General features: G+C 38.6%; 1 protein-coding gene across 11 annotated transcripts in view; it reads right to left on the bottom strand.

Annotated features, from left to right (window-relative positions):
* The window catches only part of PEX5L (peroxisomal biogenesis factor 5 like), a 227,097-nt gene that overhangs the window by 143,891 nt on the left and 58,830 nt on the right, over positions 1-24,376 (bottom strand). For 7 of the 11 annotated variants that reach the window (XM_027061376.2, XM_053221185.1, XM_027061370.2 and 4 more), the window contains exon 2: positions 23,241-23,312. The exons of the other annotated variants lie outside the window; for them this stretch is intronic. In XM_027061376.2, the coding sequence (XP_026917177.1) occupies positions 23,241-23,312 (72 nt within the window). The remainder of the gene's footprint in view (positions 1-23,240; positions 23,313-24,376) is intronic. 11 annotated transcript variants of the gene reach the window in all.

The following is a 24,376-nucleotide window of genomic DNA, read 5'->3' as shown; positions in this document are numbered from 1 at the left end:
GTGTTAACCTAAAAGTCACATTTAAACTGAGAAAAGCTGTGCTGTGCGTGCACTCAGAAAATCTGTCTTACTGTCTGCTTTAGATACAGCAGAGTAAAAAAAATTAAGATAATTTTCTCCTGGTTCCCTTGTGATCTGACTGGATGGAATTAAGTTAACTGCAGTCCCTGTATCACATCCCCAGTAACCAGAAAGGAGCTGGTGGATGGGGGTTCTTAGGTTGCTGCTTCTTGATATGACTTAGACAGTGTGCAATGGGCTAAAGCTTGAGCTGACTCAGGATTCCAAGCTGGTGTCCCCATTGAGGGAGAGGATATTTGGCATAGTCATTAAGAGCACAGACTTCTAATCCCAGTTAAAGTCCTCTCTCTGCCACTATCTTGTGTCCTTCAACAACTTCCTCAATCTTTCAATGGGGATTAATGGCACCTGCTTCTCAAGGTTATGATAAAGGTGAAAGAAAGAAGGTATATAAACTTCTTAGCACAATTCTGGGTTAGCTAAGGACTGCAGATTCCACGAAGGTTCTGCATCTTGACAGGCACGTACCAGAGGCTCAGTAAATGTTTAACAGAAGTATACCTCCCATCCATCCATGGGAAGAAACCTTTCCTTAGGAGTGCTGTGGGATTTATTTAGCTCAGTGCCCTGTTCTCCTGGTGCAAAGCTTGCTGCTTCACAGCAGCCACTTCCTCTACTGGGCAGCTCTGATGGGAAGGCTATTACACAGTCCAGATCAGAACCCTCGTCCCTCTACGCACACTCATTCATTTCAGCTATATTCCACTCAAGGCCTGCCCGGTATATTTTCTGCCTCTTCTATGTGGTTGCACAGTGGAATTGTAGGACTATGGTAGTTTCCAAAGTTGGAAAAGAAAAAAAAAGTTTAAAAGTTTGTGGCCTACAAGTAGCCAAAATTCAGTGGACACTTAGATGTCCTTATTAGGGGTGCCTGGGTGGCTCAGTCGTTTAAGCATCCAACTTTAGCTCAGGTCATGTTCTCATGGTTTGTGAGTTCATACACCACATCAGGCTTTGTGCTGATAGCACAGAGCCTGCTTTAGATCCTCTGCTCCCCCTATCTCTGCCCCTCCCCTGCTGTCTCTCTCTCTCTCTCTCTCTCTCTCTCTCTCTCTCTCTCTCAAATAAATAAACATTAAAAAAAAAGACGTGGGTCTGGTTAATCTACAATGTAGAAAATTTTGCATCTGAACATTCTCATTGGGGCACTCATTCGCTAGTTTGCCACAGACCTTCCCTCTCCCAACTTCCTTACACACAACCCTTATTTTCCCACTGAAATTCCTTGTTTATGGTCCAATGTGGAGACTGAGGAGAGAGAAATAGCAGAGATGAAGAAGTTAGGTGATTAAATAAGATAGAAATAGAAGTGGTGATAGGAACAAGAAGCAAGTAAGATGAAACAAATTTGCAAAGCACACGTGGACTCAGCTCTGAGCAGGGTAATGGTTTCAGTGGCTACTGAAAGAGTGGGCGCTCGGGATGAGGTGAGCTAAGCTAGAGCTGAGCCCCCAGCTGCAGACCAATTACATCAGAATTCCTGGGGGTGGGACCCAAGATCGGTGTTTTGTCAAAGTCCTCATAGTATTGCAGTGTGTGGCTGCGGTGGAGAACCCAGGAGTTAGTGGCTCTCCTACCAATACCAGCACCAGAAAGGCCTTCAATTAGTGAAGGTAGCTTTTGTGGGTTCAGGCTTTCCTGAACAACAAGGACCCACCTCTACATGTTATCAAATAGAGCTGGGATATACAGGGATTTTTGCACGGACAGAAAGAGAAGGATCAATGAGCAGTATCTGACATGTATTGTTAGCTCCGTGGGACAACATCAGTAGCAGTGGGTATGGGTTGAGCAGTTACTGGCTGTGTGGTGTTTCACAGTAGGTGAGACATGGACCCCCTCTCCTCGGGTAATTTTCTATTGAACGGACGTTCTCACAAACTAATGAGCAGGGCAGATGTGGCAAATCCTTTTCTGCAGCACCGGGCAAATGCACTCACCTAAGAAACTGGCAGTGGTCTTTCTCGGTTCCACAGATAGGTATAGTCATCTATTAGAAGCAGTATTGCAATTACTAAGCATTAAAAATGCCATAAAAAAGTTTAAATTTAAGCTCTTAAACATAGAAGTTAATAATAACAATTATGGTTGCCAGTAATTAACCATTTACTATGTGCCAAGGACACATTACTCCTAATTCTCATGCCAACTGCATGAGGCAGGTATAACTATCATTTTTAGCCAAAGATAAGAGTTTTAGGGAGGTTAAGAAATTGTCCATAATCACATCTAGAAAGTGGCAGAGTTCTGATTAAAACCCGGGTTTGTTTGAAATGCTCATTCTGTTACAGTAGCTTGATTCCTCAAAGCAAAGCAGAAACAATATAAAGATAGTACTGGTAGGGAGGAAATCGGATTATTTCCTTTGTCTGTAGTTTCAAATTTTTTTTACAATAAACATATTTTACATGTTATAATCAAAAGTTACTTTGAGGGGGTGCCTTGGGTGGCTCAGTCGGTTAAGCGTCCGACTTTGGCTTAGGTCATGATCCTGTGGTTCGTGGGCTCAAGCCCCGCAGTGGACTGTGCTGACAGCTCGGAGCCTGGAGTCTGCTTCGGGTTCTGTGTCTCCCTGTCTCTCTGCCCTTCTCCTGTTGGTTCTCTCTCTCTCTCTCTCTCTCTCTCAAAAATAAATAAACAGTGAAAAAAAAAAAAGAGATTTTGAAAGGGGGGAAAGTGAATGGTAAAAAGAGGAATCGCAAGAACGCTGTTACTAATTAGATGTTTTTTCTTAATTAACATCTAGGAATAAATAAAAATGTGTTTGACTTGCCACAACTATAAGTTTTATGGATTTGTATTTCAAAGCAAGTGACCTGGAGGTTCAGTCCACATTTTCATATTATGGTCTTTGCATTTGAGGCACAGACACCTCCTAAAGCTATTAAATGATCAAACCTCACAAAAGAATCCTGATGCAATCCTTATTTAGCAAATTGTCTTCCTTCCTGCAGGATTTTCGCTTGTGTTTGGTCTTTATCTAAAGCATCTGCCAAAAACAGCTCAGCTTCTCTGTCTCCTGTTTGACTGTGGTCAGCAAGGTGAGAAATTACAAGGGGGGAAATTAGAGATTGGAAACGGGTACTGACAGAGTTGTTACCTCACCAGAGAAGATGAGTGAGGAGACAAACAGGAACGCAGCACGGGAGAAATACAGTTAGGTGTATGGGGCCAAGGAGAGAATTAGGTCTCAGGGAAATTTACTCCCTGCTGGAGTGACCAGTTTAATCCTGGAAAATTATAGATGACACTATCACTTTGAAAGCTGGGTAGGTGCCGGCTGTGATTCTTCCCTTCTCCTCAATTCCCCATCCCCACCAGCCACTGAAAAAACAAAGTACTAGATAAACAAAAGGAATGCCTACCTCAGATGTTCTCTCTGTGGAAGCACAGAACTCAACTCGCTTATTAATCTGAAGCAGCTAAAGCTATTAATGCTCATTGTTAAATGCGCTTTTAACACAATTATATAAAATGGCAACTAAGAAGTTTTTCAAACCATTTTTGCTGATGTTGATTTTAAGCGCAGCAATCATTATATCTACATTCATGGGAAAAGACTTTAATAATATTTAATTAAAGGCCACACCAACAGTAAGCAGATCCCAGTTCTAATTCCATTGTGTCTCTCCTATTTACATGAAACACGTGCCTCTCTCTGTGGCTGGTGTTTGGAACAGCGTTATTTCTGCTCTGATTAATTATACAGGTCTTTCCCATTATTTTTTACTTTTAGTCAGTTTCGAGGTATTTTATATTCAAAAATTGTTCTTGGAAGAATGAATGAATTGCAAAATACAGAACCAAAAAGAACAGACAAGTAGTTTAAAAATCACTTATTCCAGCATCCAGAGATAATCACGGTTAATATTTTAGAACATTTCCTTAGAGTCCTTTTTGCTAATTATGTTTTAACAGTTGGATCTCTCCAAATTGTTGTTTTGCCTTTGTGTTTTGCTTAATGTGCTGTATTTTTCGCCTCGTCAGTATCAACTCTGTCAGCATGATTTTAAGTCAAGCATGTAGTATTCTCTAATATGGATGTACCAGAAATTATTTCCCCATTTTAAAAAAGGAAAGGCCAACCAATTGCTATCTTTTGCATTTAGAACCCATGAAGTCTCTCTTTTTATATAACACATCTGGTAGAATTGCACACAAAACTGCCTGTGTTAATGCTGGACTGCCGTCTACAATAGGGAGTAATATGTTTTGTTTCCAAACACAAAGAAACTGAGTGGGGCAGATGGCCTTCCCACCCAGCTACCATATGTTATCCTCCTCATGCAAGGTAAGACCAATTGGGTGCTCAAAGGTGGAAGGAATGGGTAGCTTTATTCCACCAGCAGGTAGAGTCTGGAGTAGTCTTGTGGTCATGGACAAGGGAACTACAGGAGAAACAAGCATTTACTAGAAACCTACTGCTGAGCAGGAGAGTGTGGACAGCTGGGAACATAAAGATGAATAACATGCACTTTCTTCCTCATAAGACCTGGCAATGTTGGCCCAATCTGTCCAACTGGGTTTCACTTTCAGCTGCTCTGGGACCCTGCCATCATCTTGCCTGAGACCCTGATCACCTCCCCTACCAGTTGACAGCTTCCTTCCCTGAACCATCGGCCTTTGCTGAAGGTCTGTCGTACATGAACTGACCCCATGGTGTTGTGAGACTGCGGCTAAAGCACAAAGTGCTGCCTGAAATCCCAGTGCCACGGGAACCTTCTCCGTTAGTGACACTTGCATTGCACCGCCAGCTTCCTGACGCTCAGGGCCGCTTTTCGTCCCTTCGCACTGCCCTGTGCTGCTGGGGTCTCCGCAAGCCTCGCAGTCAAACCTGCTGGAAAACGGGGGCAGCCTTGAAAGAAAGTCCCTCTTTCCTATCTTCTCACATATTTTACTTGCTCTAATAGCATCTACCGAGGGCCCGTTACCTACACCACATTGCAGGAAGCATTATGAGGCCTAATGTAGGAGTAAAGACTGGACTTAGCTGTTGAGGCATTTTCAATCTTGGTGAAAATATACACTACACTGTGTACGAAACAGAAGTAAAATCACCATAACATGCCCCTCATTGACACTGTATGTCCCCAACGGGTCAAAGGAACTACGAGTGCAGGCGAGACTGAAGGACTCCTGATGGAGTGAGTGAGGGGTGAGGAAAGGCTGAGATGGAATTGGCAAGATTCTGTAATTGAGAAACATGAGAAGTGGCTTAGAGCAAAATGTGTGCTGGAGGCATATGTATGATGCCCAATGGCAAAGGGTATCAGATGGCACCATCATTATTCCTCCCGGAAGATCCAAGTGTTGCTGGCCTTTTCTTATTTTAGAATATGCATGAGTCTATTCCCTTTTGTGCTGCTAAATGCTGAAGGCTCTTACTACAGATACTTTGCATATTCCTTCAAAAAACAGTTCTTCCTGCCCTCCTGCCATGCTTAGTTGAACAATACTCAGCTTTGTGATTTCGTAAGACACATTGCTAAAAAAAAATCAGAAAAAAAAAAGTGTGACATATGCTTATTTTCCCTTGTCATTGACTTGAGAGGTGAAATTTTTGATAGTTTTGGAATGACAATTATGGCTGAGATTGCTAACTTTCTACCCTAGTATCTTTCTTAGTAGCATGCTTTTTAGGTGGACATATTACCATGTGGAGCAAATAACTCCATATTTCCCAGGAACTAGGCTCTCCTGTCATCAGTTGTGATCATATGACTAAGTTCTAGGCAATGAAATATAAGCAAAAGGACTCTATGGAAATTCTGGGAAGTCTCCTTAAAAGGAGAAGTGGATAAAAGAAAAGGAAGAGAGTAGAAGAAGGAGGGGTAGATGCTCCCTTGCCTTTCTCTCACTTCTGCTTTCTGGAACTCAGAGATGATTGATGGGGATTCAGCAGCCATTTTGGAATATGAGGAACAGGGCCTCTTTCAAGGTACAGTGGAAAAGAGAGCTGGGAGAAGCCCTCATCTCTGGTGACTTTGGAGTGGTCTTGTACCAACCCTAAATAGTGTAATTACAGACTTCTTTTAAGTGAGAGAGAGAGACAAACTGCTGCCTTTTAAAATCCACTTTGTTTAGGCATTATTTGCCTAAATATACATAGAACATATAATTCTCAAGAACAGGGACAATGTTTATGCCACATGGTCCAAGGTGGGTTTTCAATAATATGTGATGATGAGGGTGGTGGTGAAATTAAAAGCAATGAAATAAAGTGGCTTAAACTGTTCACAGTTATTTTATTTAAAGATTCTGCTACTGATGCCATCCAATATGGCATATTTGTATGCTGGCGTAATCAAGGAGGTTTGCATTGTTTAATAAAAAGTCTTGACCTATTTAACTGTTAAAAATTTCATTTTGCTTTGTTTTGAGATGAAGAAGGCTGTATCATTTATAAATGGCTTCCACGGTGCTATAAGGAATGTCTCTACATGACTCATCCTCAGTGATGGAGAGACTGAGCTATGGGAGGGTCTCACCATGACTCAGGATGGAAATGGTGGAATGATGTTAGGAAATCCATTCCACAAAAGTGAAGGAAGACAGCCTCTCTGAGGAATAGATTCAAAAGCCAAAATGCAGTAAATCATAAGAGAAGTAGAAGAGCTGGAAGGGGAGACCTGGTCAACCAACATGAATGTAGTGAGAAAGCAAATGTTTGGCAACTAATGAATGATGAAGCTAAAAGTGGGCCAGAGAGACTCAAGATACCCCCTAAAGTGAAATATTCTGTGTAGGTGACCCCTTTGTCTACTTTAGTCTTGTAAAAAAGTTACAAAAATTTTAACTCTTATGTTTCTCCACATTATTAGTTCTATATATCCCAAGAGGGATGTAAGTGTGATCTCACCTGCCAGCTGGGGAACCTGTTGCTTCTTAAGTTCCAAAGAGATTTCTTTTTTGTTCTTTTGTACCATCCTTGGATAGCTTTACTAACTTAAGATCTACAAGAACTAAGCTTAGGAATTAACTTTCAGTGAAAAAAGAAAATTGGTCATGAATATAGAAGCTTTGGTGCTCAGAATAGAAGAAACGCCTGGTGAAATGAGCCATTTTTCCAGTACAATTTGTCTTTGGGCCAATTATGAGTGAAATATAGACTTGGTTATGTGCAAAGTAGGAAACAGGACACGGCATTCTAGAACCCTCTGCCTGCTCACTTCCATTATTCAGCACTGAACTTCTTCCAAAGAATCTCTAGGTAGGGACTGGCAATTCCCCAGCAGGTGATCAGAAGGGGCTTTGCTTTGACCCTGACTCAGCCCCACCTTTCTCTTTGCTATCTGTGACTTTTTTTTCAAAGAAGGCTCTTTTATTTAAACTCCCAAGGGTACTAGGCAATATATACAGTAACTAAGGGCTGTATTTAAATTAAACAAAATGTGGTGCAGTTTAATTTTCTTGATGGCTTGTGGAAAGGCAGCTGGCTGGAAGAACATGGGCTTTGGAGGAAGAATTTATTTCAATTCCATTTCTGGTGCTTTATGAATTATATCACTCTTTTCAAAAAGGTTTCTCGATCCTTCTGAGCTTTGGGTTTGTCCCCCCCCCCCCCATTTTGAAAAATTGGCATAATAACAATAATACCTGTTAGGTTGTTGTCTAGCACATGTGCTTGACAATGTGAATTCCTTTTATTCTCACTGCCTCCCCCCCACTTCTGTCATAATGTAACTAAACTGGACTGTTGGGGTTTAAAGTTTGCTCCAACCAATTCCAACAATCTCATCTACAATGCTTACACAAGTGTTTAAAATGACCTCTGCACAAACTGATTTATCTAAATTTCTCTGCACCCTCCTTTACTCTGTCCCTAACTCTGGCTCTACCATGAACTTTAAGATTATGCACTTAAAAAAATTTTTTTCCCCATTCTGATAGGCTGGATGTTCTGTGGAAGCTGATTGTAGGCCTTATTTGTGATGTCAGAAGCAGATTTCTAAATGAGTAAAAATAAGAACTCATTCCTGGTTACTAACCTTTTGCACCAGCGTGCCCTGAAATAACTGTTCTGAAGACAGTTTATTGATAAAGGGACCAATTCCCTTCAAACTATATAGGGCAGTTTGAAATGTCAACTTACTTTTTGAGAAGAAGTTCTTTCACTGGCTCCTACCTTGCTGAGGTTAATTTGGTTTCTCTGTGTTTTGAGAGATATTATGTGACTTTTCTGCTAAAGACTCATTATGAATTCTACATGCTTTTCATTTTTTTTAAAAAGAAGGCTCAGGGGTTAAAATTAATCTAGGAGGCCTTTTTCTAGTCCTAAGGAACAGATAGCTTATGTTGTTTTTACTTGGAATGTAATATTTCTCAACCACTAAGTAAAGTTTAGGAGCCTCAGCATAAGCTTTACTTTTCCAGGAAAAAGTTTTGTTCATTTAAAAAGAACAAAATCAGTACAGATGTTATTTCCTCAGAACCATCTATAACATAAATCTTTGCAAGACAGTCGAAAGACATAAATATGAAAACTTATCCACTCTTTTTCTCATTATGATTAGAGAGAAAATTATGAATCACTCAAAAGGAAATGCAATGTAATTCTATCACCTGCAAATTCATAAAATTAAGCCACATTGCCTCTCTCCTCAAGCATTACTGATCTAAAAGTAATAATAATGGATGTGTTCATTTTTCTACAGGGAATTTCATTTTTAAATTGCTCCTTAACACAAGAGGTCAATTTACAACCCCAGAGCATTAGTAAGTGGCATCCTTACAGATGATACGGTTTTGGATTTATTCACAGGAAGTAATCCTCTTGGGTAGTTCAGATGATTATTTTTTAAGTTTTCTTTAAGGAATTCTTCCAGCATTCTTGTGAGATAGAAGTAAGGAAAATATTATCACTTTGCTGATAGGAAAGTCAAGGCTTAGAGATTTGTTCAAGGTTAAATAGAAAGTCATCGGCAGAGCAAGGAACTTGAATCTTAGCATCCTAGTTGTATTTTAGTTCTGCTAATAGACCTAAAAACTTCCTGCACCCCTTGCAACTGTAGAGTTAGTTTTGCATTTTAGGACCTGAGCAAAAAATTTTAATTTAGAATGCTCACTGAAAAGACCAGATACTCTAAAGTGCATTCATAATTATTTATTTTTATCATTGCCTTTCAATATGAAGAAGTCATAGGGCTTAATTTTATAACGCAATTAGTGGCACTCCCATCATATAAGTTGCTTCACTTATGCGTCTTTAAGTCTATATATTTTTTTGGCATAGGAATATCCTAGTGGGTCCATACATCTGTGTCCTCAATCCATATGGTACAAAAGTAAATTATATCCCAAGTTATTTGTGGCTGTAACAATATTTAGTCAATTTCCCTTCTCAGCAAACTTAAAAATTCATGCAAGCCAAATTTATGCAAATCAATGTTTGTAATTTGGCTGTGGTCAGCCTCAGGAAGCAGAATCCCATATAACTGCCATGTAGGTTGTGATTTAAAGCTAAGGTTTTATGAGAGCAGAGCAACATGCATGGTGGCATCTCCAGTGATATTTAAAGGTGCAGCAGGGATATTAAAAGATGACACTGTGCAAATTCCCATAAACATCATGCATAATTCATGGTCAATCCGTATATGTCTAATCATAGTAATGTACACGATTTTCTGGCAATCCCTTCCTTTTCTTTTTATTTGATAACCTGCATCCTGAAAGAAGAAGAGAAAGCTTTGGATGGTCACTACTCAAGTCAGGGAAAGTCATGGAAAAAAAATGCCTAAGGATCACCTTGAATCAATATAAGGCAACCATTAAAGTGACATTTATAAAAACTAAATATCAACGTGGAAAAGTGAGTGTAGCATGATGTTACGTAAAGAAACAGAAATGAAACTGAATGCATACTGACTGCAACTCTGCAAAAAATGAAAATTATGCTTGTGACCATGCAAAAATGAGAGAGTATGCAAAATGAAGAGTCCCTGGGAGCAAGGGTGAGACTTTCTGTCTCATCCAAAGTTTTTTTTTTTTTTTTTTTTTTTTTGAGAGAGACAGTGTGCAAGCAGGGGAGAAGGAGAGAGAAAGAATCCCAAGCAGGCTCCGTGCTCAGTGTGGAGCCCAATACGGGGCTCAATCGCATGACTGTGGGATCATGACCTGTGCTGAAATCAAGAGTCTGATGCTTAATGGACTGAGCCACCCAGGCACCCCTCATCCACAGTTTCTGAGGAAGGTTTCATATACTCATAATAAGCAGAGTAAGCAGGGAGAAGGGACCCCAAGGGTGACCCTCCAGCACTAACAGGTAAGGTTTGTGGAGGAAGACCAGAGCGCTGCTTTTGGGAGGATACAGGGATCATAAGAAGCTCAGAGGGGCAGAGGTGTTTTGGGTGAAAGTCATAAGTGGCAAAATATCAACCCTCAGACCACTTTTCCAAATGGGCATGCAGAGAAACTGGAGATCTGCCAGCAAGTTGGGATAAACTAGCTCTACCAAACATTTCAGCAGGGACTTCAGCCCGAGAAGAAAGGTCAGCCACTGTAGGGCAGCTGTCAGAGTGACATTTTCAGAGCACAGCAATCTACTCCCATAACAGAAAGTTATTTAACAAAGGCTGAAGTGACGAACTTTCTGGTTTTCTTCCAGGCATGGAATTTTTCAAATGTGGGGAGCACAGAGGTAATTCTAGACACAAAGTAAGGATTGGATTTATCATGAGAAACACCTCAAATGGGAGGACATGAAGCACATGTAGCAACTGCAATGCAATATGTGCATTTTACTGGTTCCCTTGCAAGACAGTCTGGTCACCTGGTCCCACCATTCAGTGCAGTGCAGTGTCCCCATGGCCTCAGAGGTGGGCATTTCTTCTAGGACTGGGCAACTGACCTTTTTCATAGGTTTGCTTTGGGGTATGTGGGTTTATGGCTATGTATTCACACATTCTCTGTCTCTCTGCCTCTCTCTCTCTCTCTCTCTCTCTCACACACACACACACACACATGCACACACACACAAGAATACTTTTTTTTTGAAGGGAGAATATTTCTTTTCCAGTTTACCCATCTTAATTCATTTATGCTTTTCTTTATCAAATGCATCTTTCCTTTATAAACAGAAAGGCTTTCTCAGATTCTACCATGTTACATTATTTTTCCTAGCACAGTCAAGATAGTACCATTACTAATATATCTATCTACTATCTCCCTAATAAGTCAGGGAAGGATGATGGAAAGATAACCTCCTAATTGTGAACTCCTGGGACCCACGGCTGCATATACTGCTGCACACAGCACATTTCCTTGTAGCTGTGCAGTGTAGCAAACCTGTGTAAACTCCCTGTGCGTTAGTGTGCATGATGAAATGGGGATAGTAGGACCTACATCATGGAGTTGTTGGGAGGGTTAAATGAGTTAATCTATATAAAGCTTTTACAAAAGGGTGTAGCACATAGTAAATGCTAAGTGTTGGTATCTAAGAAGGTCCGCAACATACTGTTGACTTCTCAAGGGCCATGAGTATGTTTATGTCATCTCTGTGTCCCAGCAAATGGCAAACACCTAGCAAGAAATGCACTGCCAAGAAGTTTCTGTAAAATAAATGAGTGATCTATCTAAAAGGTTAGATCATTTCCACTGAAATACACATATTTTTAAAACATGTATCTTCCTCCAGAAGTTATTTTATTAGGTGACTTCGTAATGGAGAAAAATAAAAGACAATTTAATTTTGTTCACATAGTTTATCTTAGAACCGATTTTTAAATATATGATTCCCTGTTTAGTTGTCTCCTTTGAATACTGGAAAGTTAAATGTTGCCAACATCCCCTGAGCTGGTCCTGCTGTGCTCTCTCTCCACTGCTCCACTGCATATCACATGGGGGGATGAACCTTGGGAAGAGGGCAGAATCAAGCTCTAATTTTTTTTAGAACCACAAAAGGCATAAATGTACTAAACATAATTAAACATTTTCCCCTACAACAAAGCCACTGAAAATACATAGCAAAATTATTTAGATATCAAATTTCTATAAAGAAAAGACTCTCAGGTTTTTCTGTTTCCCCTTTGCTCCCCTTCTCTTCAGGAGTAGACTTTACTTTTGTTTTTCATTTTTTCCTCATTTTTCCCCACATTTTTAGGATTTAAGAAGTCTGCTTGTGTACAGAGCCAAGAGAGACTGTTCTTTCTCTCTCCTCTCTTAGCATTTGGATATGCAAAGGGGAAAGCTTCAGTCAGAACCATGAGGAGGCCTCCATCCCTCCAACCTATACCCTTCACTCCCAGGGGCATATCAGAAGATCTGTGATACAGACTGTATGCATGTATACATATAGAGGGTGAAGGCCAAGAGGGAGGAAGAGCGTTACACACCTGGGGTTCTTCAAGTTGTTCAATATGAATGGGGTGTAGAGTGGAGGCGGCACTGAATGAGGATAACAGGGTGGTCAGGGGCTGGGCCACGCACAGCATGCAAGTTCAACTGAAGGGTTTGCATTTTATTTGGGAGACAGTGACAAGCCTTGGTTGTCTGCAGTCTTGGGTGCCTACCACCTGTGGGCTACACTAAGCCGAGCAGTGTTGGAGTTCACGGGGTATGTCTTGTTGGGCTACTGTGGTTCATAGACCCACAGGGAGATGATTTTAAATCAAGTTCCTTGGAGTTTGGATGGAAGGATAAGATTGCTCGTTCGTTTAGTGAAAAACAAATTGTTTCCCTTTCTGCAAAAGCAAAGTTTCCAAGGTTTTCCATCTTTAGCATAAAAATTGAAGAGTAAACCTGTTCATGAGCTTCAATTTGTTTTATTCTGTACTAAACAAGTTGATTAAAAAAATCCATCAACGAATGCACCATCACTCAGTAATTCTTTTTCAGAAACTACTCCCATAGTTCACAAAAATTAATGCGTCAGTTTTGGGGGCACATTTAAAGTTTAAAAATAGAAGCTGAGACTCTAGGGAAATGATCATTGGACAAACTTTGTCTGGAAGAAAACTACTTCCATAAACTGTTTAGTGTTTTTCTACCATAAGAATTCATTAATTATTCACAAATTATACAAATGAGATAATTTTGTTGGAAAAAAGTCATGAATGAATGTTTTTTTCTATTCAGAACATCCCACACAAAGCCGAGATGGTACATTCTCTCACCATTTCTGTAATAAGTCACTTATTCATATATTTCAAGAATGAGATCATTTGGCCAAAAAAAAAATACTATGGTGAGGAATAAATAACAATTGTGTTGAATGATCATTTGTGTATGCATGTGTTTTCCCCAGATCACAAGATAGGAAGGAAGTGGTACTCACTATGATTGGGGGTAGACCATGTGAAAAATTAATGACTTAAAATGGAAATGACAGAATTGTAGAGTTGTTTTGGAGAAAGGGAAGGAAGCAGTGGAGCATTAAAAAAAAAGCAGTTTTGCAAGAACTGCGTTTCTGTCAAAGCTTATATATGCAGTGTCAGAATAAGAGACACATTCCAGAGGCAGGGATCAGAGAATGGGGCTGAGCAGAAAGGAAAGGCCTCGGTATGGTGAAGCCTGGATGGGAGAGAAATAAATGCACAACCACAGAAATGACAAGGTCGGGGCCATGGCAGATCACAGACATCTGGGTCCAAAGTCAGAAGGGGAAGAAGAGACAGTTACACTCTGTTTAATATTAAATATTAATATTTCTGCTGTTTAAATATTTCTGCTGTTTAAATATTAAAATAAGAAAAAAAATTATTTGTATGGTGTGTCTGCTCCTTTATCTTTATTTATCAGATTTTGAATATGTAATGTAAATATGAGTATAAATATTTCCACCCACACCTGGTTTTCAAAACCCTTATGGCAACAGCCACCGATCCGACCAGTAATCAGTGAGTTCACCTGCAGGGTGAAACACTGGCAGCGCATCTCAAAATGGATGGACTGGGACACTCCATGTGGAACCACGGACACGGCCCACAATGCGCACAGCCAACGGAGAAGGAGATGATAAACTGATCCAGGTGGAGAAGACCTGAGATGAACTGTAGAAACTGCCTGCTTCGGCATGGAGGAAGCATTTTGCTAATCTTGTTAGGGGTGTCTTAGGAGATACAAATTCCACTTTTAAAATCCTTAATACCTGAATCCTGATATATACTGGGAAGTTGTCACAAAGTTATGAGATCCCCTTTATGAAGTAGGAAGCATCTCATGTAAACATTCTTTCATAAAAATCTACCAGAACAAATTTCATAGATTAAGCTGTGCACTTGAAATGCACACTTCTTTCAAGTGATTTTTCTGACTTGGTTGGTATATTTAGCTGACCAGCATGAGGAAATATAGAAGAAAGGATAAGCAGCTTAATTTAGAAAGGCAGTTACAAGGATAGATGAATGAACCCAAGACTAGAGGCTGCAGACCTGATATAAAATAACCTGGTGACACAGTCAAGCTATCTCCCTACTCTTAAACTCATTTAACTTATTTTGATGGAACTAGAATAATATAATTAAATTTCTTAGCAGCAGCACCCTTTCATTGAACAAAGCCTGTCTGCACACCCAGTGGCTGACTTGCTCTCTAAGGGATGGTGCCACATCACAGACAGCCCTCCCCACCAATTCACAATCCAGAATGGGCCCCGCAGAGCACAGTTTGAAAGCTTCAGGATTAGATTATCTAAAGTTCCTAACAGCTCTGATGTCTACGGTTCTCATGTTGGTCAGATGAATCTACTTAAAACAGCAACAAAAACAACCACCCAAAAACCAAAACAAAACCAGAAACAGCCAGTAAAAGCACAACAAATCTTCCACAGTGAAAGGTTGAATGGTTTCTCTTCAAGTTGCATTCCAATTGGCTGAGTCTGCTTTTAAGTATTACCATCTCTGGCTGTTATTTTCATATATCACATCATTTTTACACCCAGCATGTCAGCTCATGTCATTTCAATTTTGCTTTATTTTCTCACTGACTAAACATGCTGCCAGCACCTTTCCCCATTCGATTAAAAAGAAAAAAAATGGGCTATTTGAAAATTACTTAACATCTATATTTTTCCAACTGGAAAGTCCAGGTTTTTCTCATGTTGTATGTAATGAACATAGACTGTATATTAATACTTTAAAATAAAGATCTGTGATGCATACATATTTGTTGAACTTGAGGTGGCAATTCATGATCTCTCGTGGTGATTATAGTTTTTAACCAAGCCCTGTTATTTTCATTACTGTCCGGAAAATTGGGGAAGATGGACTGGTAGAGGAAAGCTGATGCTTGCTATCCAACAATGTTGGTAACTTGTGTACTCACTGAGATGCTAGGCTGCCAAGAGGTGGCCAAAGACCTGAATAGGAGGAAATATCGGCAATGCCTTCTGCTTATAATATCTGACCTTCTCATTTTATCAGATGAGTATTCTTTTACATTTTAGGTTAAATGGTTCAGTTCCCTTTTGGGTTTTTGAACTTCTTGGAAGACTTAAAACCATCTGACAATTATACTTTAATGTTCATTATTTTCATCAAATCAACAACTAGGTTAAGTTAGTTTTCAAGGTGGAGGGTATAAAGCAGGAGAGAAATAAGAAGGGGAGAGCAGAGGCCCACCCAGGCCCATGTCAGCATCCTACTCTCCTTTGACTTTAGAATCTCATGAGTATAACAGGTCACAAATTGGAACCCCAGGGTTGTATATAGACTCAGACTGCTTTGTTTGACTACACATTGTTGTAACAACTTTAAATTGACTTTAAACATTTAAAAAGCAGCAAATTGCTTCTCTTGAAAAATTAGTATATGTGGTGACTCTGAGCCAATTTCCAACAAGATGGCAATTAGCTGGATCTGGTAGGTGCTGCCGCCTCTAGAGGGGCCAGCTTGTGAGGCTTTCTCCCTCACTCCCTATTTTCCTTATACACAATCTATTCTCCTCATTTCTGTACCTAGTGGATCCAAGAAGGATGTATCTAAGACCCCAGAATAGACTTGGTTGTTTAGAATTATTATAACTCAGTCCTGAAGAAATCCAAGGGAACTGTACAGCCAATAAAAATCTAAGAGTTTTACCATCACCACCCCCCTGATTCCTGTACCTTCCATTTATAAAGTACTCATTATGCCATGCATTTTGCTAGGCATTTATATACAGCAACTTATTAATCCTCCCAACTATTTTATGAAATAGATAGTATTTTCCTCATTTTATAGACAGCAGGCTGAAGCTCATAGAGGCTGGTTAATTTTCCCATAATAAAACTATTATGTGACCATACCCTGTTTTCATTCAGATTTAATTCAGATTCCTGACTGTGAAAGCCCTGTTCCTACCACTGTGTAACAACTTTGTCATATATTCACAATGTTCAAAGCTTGTGGGGACAGAGGAGCCAGCACTAGAGTACCTGATGGCACCTTACAGAAAGCATGCAGAACACTTGTGAAGCAGTGGGAATAAGCAAAGCAAAAATGTTGCAATGCAACAACCAACCTGATGTTCAGGGAAGCATGAGCTGCTGGTGGAAAGAACATGAAAGAAAGGCTGCAGTGGCCCTGGATTCTAGGCTGGTTCTGACCAAAAGAGGATGAACTGAATGCAAGGTTCTCCAGAGGGATATCCCCATTTGAATCTCACAACAGACATCTGAGCCAGATGGTGTTATTCCACGTTAGAGATAAAGAAATAGAAACCCAGAGAACTTAAATTGCTCACTCTAGTGTCTTCTGCTTAGTTAGTAGCAATGTCGAGACTAGAAGCTAGAATGATGGTCTCCTACTTCAGGTTTCTCTTGCTTGTCTCTGTGTCACTGTATAAAGAGTGGCCATCTACATCTTCTGGGCTTCTACCTTCAGATCTCAGTAACATGTCAGAAGACTCTGAAATTAAGATATTAGGTCTACCCTTTTTGTTTTTCTTAGAGTCAGAGGTGATGCTTAGGGGAATTGGTACACTGAATTGAAATGCATGAAGTTAAACAAACAAAAATAAACTCCCCATTGTGAGTTTGTAAGGAAAACATAAAATAAAATATTTTGCATTACTATGCTTCCCCCCACTCCACCCTTGCCAAATTACCAGTAACTCAGAACGATTTTTCTGTTTCTTGACAAAAATAGGAAATATTCAGGAATAAAACACAGGGTGATCATGCCTTTATTCCAGTAATTTTTCTACTTAACCTAGTGCAAAACTTTTCCCCTTTCTTGTACAATATTTATGATGATAAATAGCTTTGCAGACAAGATGGCACTGATTGGACTACAGTAGTGAATCTTTGTTTACTACAATGTTGATTTCAGATAGACAGCAAATTTGAATAGCTTCAGTCTCTCTCATCACAAATACGTATGCCTTATTTTCATTGAACCATTTCTCATCTATCAGTCTTTCCTAAGGAAAGCACTAATGAATCTGTCTGCTCTGAGAGTAATGAGGGCAACCACAACTGCAGAATGTGCTTTGTCCTTTCAGTGTCTCAGAGCGTCCTGCATCAGAATCTCCAGGCTGACCAGATGGTCTCTTTTCTGCAACTCTAGAGGGGTTTCTGTTCTTGGTGACCAATACTGATCCCCAAGAAGGTATTTCAGGACAGTTTTACACATGATACCAAGAAACATGGTCTCACACTTTAAAAATCTCCTCAGAAGTAATAGGATCTGAATTATATTTAAGTTAAGCTGCCATATTGTAATGGCAAAGAAAGCACTGGCCAGATGGTGCTGAGTACAAGGCAGTGACACATATCATCCCCATCCCTTTAGCATTTATGAATCCAAGACTCGTGTCAGCAGCTTAGATGGTGATACGACCACACTATCTGTTAACACCAGAGGGAAGTTGGGTACCCTTTCCCGTTCATTGGTTTTTCTCATTCTTTCATTTTTACTTCATGATGGCTTGTATTCTCTTCTTTAGGATTCATTCCCACAATGACCACTAGGATAGAATTGCAATCCTATCCAAATGCTTCCATGTTACTGAAAATACAAGGGGGTGGCTATACTTTGTTTCTTCTTTTTCTTTAGAGAAAAATCACAGAAATTCTAGTTTCCATTGCTTTCTGCTCAGGCTTCTCCTATAAATTTAAAAGGACACTCTCAGAAAGGTTTTGGGCCAAGAAAAGTATGTTTTGTCTCTCTCCATGATGCTCTCATGCCTCCTCTCTGAGGAAGTTTTGTAGGGAAGGGAAGAGTAACAGAATGTCAACAACCTTTTAGCTCTACTTCTGTATACACTTATTCTGAAAAGCATTTCTCTCCTAACAAATCCATAGGGGCCAAGAGGGAAGTAAACAGTTAAGCAGTGTTTATGGAAAAGATTATCCCTGTGAGGGTTCAATAAATAAACACTGGCCAATTATGATACTTCCTAGTATATTTATATAATTAAAACACTGGAACAAAATAGTTTCTTAAGACCCACCTATGGGATGACAGTAATGGGCAACTGTAGAGAGCTACATGGAGTGACAGAAAGAGTATTGGACTGTCAGGAAGGAGGGCTGGCTTCCAGTGTTCTCTATGTACCTAATCAGGACTCAGGGCAACTTGATTCACCTTTCTAGATCTCAATATTCTGCTAAATTGGGGTTGTGGGGTACTAGGGACTGAGTGCTTGTATCCCTCCCCACAAATTCATATGTTGAAGCCCAATGTGACTATATTTGGAGATAAGGCCTACAAGAAGAAGTGAAGGTTAAATGAGTCCATAAGGGTAGGGCCCTAATAAGAGGAAGAGACTCCAGAGCTCTTTCTCCTTGCCATATGAAAACACAGAAAGCACAGTGAGAATGCAGCTATCTATAAGCCAGGAAGAGGGCTTTTACCAGAAACTGGCCATACCAGCACCTTGATCTTGGACTTCCCAGCCTCCAGAACTGTGAGAAATAAATGTCTATTGTTTAAGCCATCTAGTCTATGATAATTCATGTGGCAGGTGAAGCAGACTGATATAGTGGTAATGACTAGTTAATTAAAATGGCATAACGATTTACAGTTTATAAAGCATTTTAATAGATTTTATCTTCTCAGAGAAACTCTAAGAGATGGTAAGAGCAGAATAATATTTGACAAATAAATAAATACCTCAAACTGATTCAAGCTCACAAGGCTATTGAGTGGAATTTAGTCATACTACAAACCTGGGTCTTAAAAGCACCTTTGAGTATAAATGGCTGTGGTTTTCTTGTTTTCAGCATCATTATGTTGGATGTCTATGAATTCTAGTCTTTAGGTATCCAGGTAATGCTCAGTTGAAGAGTGTAGAATTTATTACAAGTCCTTATATAACTATTTTTTCCCTTTAGAACTACAATAATTGTTTCCTTTGGTCCAGCAGTTCTCAAAGTGTAGTCTGGGACCAGCAGTGGGAGCTAAGGATATAGAAATGCAAATTCTTGGCCCTACCTCTTACCTACAGAATCAGAAACTCTGGGGATGCCCGCACCTCCCCCACCCCCCTCCCCCACGCCAAAACCTCCAACAAGCCTTCCAGGGGATTCTGAGGCTGCTAAGATTTGAGAACCACTGCTCTGACCTCTGTACAATTGTTCCTCTTGTAACTGGCTGATATTTGACATTTCCCCACCTTACTGCACTGAAGGCTATGCAGCTGCAACTCCGAGTCCTATAACCAACTGGATCCATGACATACTGTTAAAACCATTCTTTAAATATTTGAGCCTGTGAGTGTATCCTTCATATAATCATAAATTCTATACTTTTGTGTTACCTTTTGTTAGGTCCTTTAAGTTAACTTGGAAATTGAAAACATTTTAGAAGAAAAGTCATCTTGGTCCAGCATGTCATAAACCTTGAACGAAGGTGGCTCTATTCTAATTAAAAATAGCAATTTAAAATAGAATGAATTTATTATTTATTCAAAGTAGATAATGTTTTTGATCCCTTACTCAAGGTACTTGACCATCTACTCCCTCATTCCCATCCCTAAAATCTCAAAAGGAAATTAATATGTACATGAAACCTATTCCTAAACAAGATCTACAAGATCAATCAGGAAAGAATATTTTAAGAATAATAAAAATGATCCAAAATATACATTTAAAATTTCTCTTTTAATATTTATTCTAGAAAGCCAAATATATAATTTATTAATTATATATTTATTAATAATTACATGTAATAGTTTAATAATTATATTACTGATTATATAAATAATGCAATACACATATATTTATGTCAAATGTCTGGGGTTTAGAACCATTAAGATTTTAATTGAATATGCTTCCTTCGATTGCTTTACTATGCTTGAAGTTTGAAAACTCTAGGGATTTCTAGTGGAAAATATGGACTCCAATGCCAGTCTCATACATTTATATTTAAGTGACTATATATGTGTGTATATATGTGTGATTACATATGGCACCTGTTACTTTAGGACATTAGCACTAGTCTAAGAATTCTCTAGAACATTTTCATATGTATTTCAAATAAATTTTTCTAATAAAATTTCACAAAAAGAACAATATTGCCTTTTAAGAATAAAACCTTACACATTTCCAAAATCACTTTTTCTCATGTAAAAATAACAGAAATCACCTTTTACCCCCTTGAATGGAGGCAGTCAGGGAGAACAAAATCCACACACTCTGTGCTATTTCTGTTATTAATTTGCTTATATAAGCAAAATTGTGAACTTTTTGTGGAAGTACAAGTCTTGCAAATCACACGACTGATAAAATGGCATATAGCTTGCACAGCATTTGTAGAGCGACAGCTTCTGAATGACAGATTTAATGAGATTAGTAGACTTCTGCCCAGCACAGCACTCCAACTATTTTATTTATCTTCTCTAGATTTTCTTTTGGCAGTTATATGAAGATTGACTAACAAAAATATCTACCATGTTAGTAAAATGTTATAGGAAGAATAAATTGAGCATAAAGATTCCTCCCTAATATAGTATCTATGAGATGAAGCAATATTAAACAAATGTGTTTTACACACATACACACTTTTAATGTTGATCTCTTAAGCACAGAAAGAATTTTTGGTGGTATTATAAAGACTAATTAGAGTGTTTTCCTAAATGTTTTGCTTTGAGTTATCAACATTGTCATTATTTCAACCTAGGATTTGCTCACAACATCACCACCAAGTAAACCTTCCCAAAAAGGAAGGACTAGTCTTACTGCCAACAGCAAACATGAAAGCCAACTCATATTCATAATTACTCGCCTTTTAAAATGTGTTTTGACATGAATGACTCAGCAGAGCTGGGTCACTGCCAACTGGTTCCAACTGGTGCAATGCCACTGGAAGAAACATGATAACTACAGAGGCAAACAATGACTGAGCAAGTCAAATCCTCCCTTATTTGATCCAGGTATAAAATAGCATTATTTTCTGAAACAGAAGCAAAGTCGGTTCCCTTAACAGTTAATAAAATGCGTTTAGGGACAACTACATACATGTTGTGAAAGGTACCATGAGAAAAAAAGAACAATGACTCTCTTGGGCTTTCCACTCCAGAGATCTCAATGTATACATTTATGGTTTTCTGAATCCCAAAATTTAGTTAAAACAAACAAAAAAAAGCTTAAGGCAAAGAAAAAAAGGAAGGAAGGAAGGAAGGAAGGAAGGAAGGAAGGAAGGAAGAAAGAAAGAAAGAAAAGCAGACTTTGAGGGTAGGATGATACTAACAAAGTACAAAAAACATTTAACATTAACATTATAAAAACATTATAAACATTTGACTTATACATGATCAAGGAAGAAATAAAAAAATAACTTACTTTTCATTTTAATAGAGAAATGGATAGGTATGTGTGTTCTCATAATATACTCAATTGTATTTCATTAGTTCATCTGCCAGTCCTTCAATGAGAATGTCAGTCTAGGAATAGGATCTGTGGGAGATGGAGATTGTGTGCTCCAACTAATTAATCTGGCATAATTAAAATGATAGCCAATAGCCCAGCAGAGCACTCGAGCTCCAGCCACACTTATCCTATTAACTAACCTGACAATTTGGCACTAAGTAGAAATACATGGCCAAAGTCCTCACCGACCTGTACTCCTTGTCCCCCAATTTACTCAAAAGCAGGAGAGTAAAGATAAGGCAAGAAACATTAATTTGAAGGTAGTCTGAGTGAACCCTGTAAGATCAACATATTCTGCACTTCTGGGGAGATGCTTTTTTTTTGGTGAGTTTTCTCCCAGAAGACCATTTCAACTACTTCAATTATTCCAGACCTAAGAAGTAGGTCTCTAACTCAACGGCTCCTGATTGCTCTCTTCTGGTGGTCATTTTTCTTTTTTTTCAGAAATATACACAATGGCTCCTTTAATGCAGTTGTCATGATGCAAAACAAACTGCACAATTAGGAAACTGTCCAAATGCAACTTGCCTTCCTGTAACTTGCTGACTGCTTTCTTTCTAACCTTTTCATCTACGCAGACTCCTTTGAATTATTTCTCAGTCTCCACCTGAGCTTACATCACCCTCAGAATTAGGGCCACTTACACATTAAATAGATGTGCAGTTATCTTGTCTCCTCAATAATTAACAGAGATATTAAGGGCCAATGCCAATTCAGTGGCATTAGTTGGAAACCTTCCATTACCTGGTATGTCATTGTTTATGGTCTATTAAGCAGCTTTCATTCCACCTTATGGGCCCATATAAAATCCAAGCTAGATGTTTTTCAAATCACAGGCAGTATTAAAGAATATTAAGTAGCTTTTTCTTTTTATTAAAAAAAAAGATCTCTATATTTATTGCAGATATTCTGATAAAGTAAACTGGGCAATGTATATGTTTTCAACTTCCCAGTATTTTTGGTCTTTTACCCCCCTTCCCTTAAAGCATATTCATTGTTTCGCACTAATGTTAGCTTTCTCACTTTCAAAATAACACACTTTCTGATTCTTGTTTAATTTTTTTTCTCCAACCAAATTATCCTTGCTGTATTGATTCATTTTTCCCTGGGTCATGTAATTTTCTAAAAGTCCTCTTATCTTGTTCTATTTTTCATTGTCTTTATATATAGAACATGCATGTTGACATCATGTAGAAGTCAGTGGATCAGAGGGATCATAGTGGGAGGCTTAGCTGCTCTCAAAATCTATCCTGTTAAGCGGGCCTCAGCTGGACAGGCTAATACAGCCACCAGGGCAGGACCGAACACTCAAAGGGCCTCAGTTGTCAAAGATCTACAGTGCAACAGTAGAAAATGTATGTAAGCATTCACTTACCTGCTTTTGATCAACAATTATTTCGAGGTCTTCATCACTGCTTAGTTTTCCATATCCTTTTTCTTTACTTTTCTTGTGAAAGAATAATTTTAAATGATCATTTAGTTTCTTTCCATTAATAATGTTAATTTCCACTTAATACTTTTTAAATACTTTACTTAGCCTTGTTCACTTGTCAAAATACATCATTTTTTATATCAATCTCTCGTGGACAACAGCAAATGTTTTCATTGTCAAACTTCAGGCTTATAATTACTCATCAAGTATTTCTGCCTAGCCTCTCCCATCCAAATTACCCTTTTAATCTTTTTCTGAATATTGTTATGTTTTTTCAATTTTGTAGTTTCAAAACAGATTCTTTAGTAATTTGAGATAGATCAACAATTCCTTTAAGAGTCCCAGCACATTTTTATTAAAGACTGAAACTGCATTTAGTAATTGCACTATGCTTAAGACTTCAAGGATTAAATGTTTTATTTTAATCCCTTTTATATTTGTAAGAATAAGATAAGCACTATACAACTCAGATAACGAACCTACAGATTTTCTACATTTGCTTACAAATCTGATGAAAACTAACACTGGAAAAAATAACTCAGAAATAATTTTTAAAAGATATGTAAGATAGTTTTCAAAATTATGTAGTTTGAAAAGTTGGAAGAATATAGACAATTTTTTAAAAATGCACTTTATTGGCATTTTGTCTTCCCTTCCCCCACCCAGGTCCAACCCCCAACTATCTTCCCCAAAGCAAAAGTTGTAAAGTTAGAAAATGTCACAGATCATTTTAACCATTTTACTGTTGTGCTATAGGAGAAAGATAATACATCTGAGTCTTTTTTTTTTCTTTCTCCCAGTGCACTTGTTGATAGGAATACTAGAAAAGGAAGATTGCTTCTTCATAATTTCAGAAATCATAGTACCTCTGTAGAGGACCAGTAAGAAAAGGAAAATAAAATTCACTACATAGTTAGCTGTAGTTCAAGGTTAATATTTTTTAAAGAATCTTTTCTTTGTCTTCTGTATTAACTTCATCTGTCTTTCTTTTAACTGCATCAACCAGAATTAAGGGAACTAAAAATATTTGTTTGCATCTATTGTGCCGTATTAGGATCCCCATCTCATTGAGGGAAGAA

This window comes from Acinonyx jubatus, chromosome C2 (assembly GCF_027475565.1).
Source record: "Acinonyx jubatus isolate Ajub_Pintada_27869175 chromosome C2, VMU_Ajub_asm_v1.0, whole genome shotgun sequence".
Lineage (NCBI taxonomy): Eukaryota > Metazoa > Chordata > Mammalia > Carnivora > Felidae > Acinonyx > Acinonyx jubatus.
Note: the sequence above shows the minus strand (reverse complement) of the source record. Positions and strands in the feature narration are given on the sequence as shown.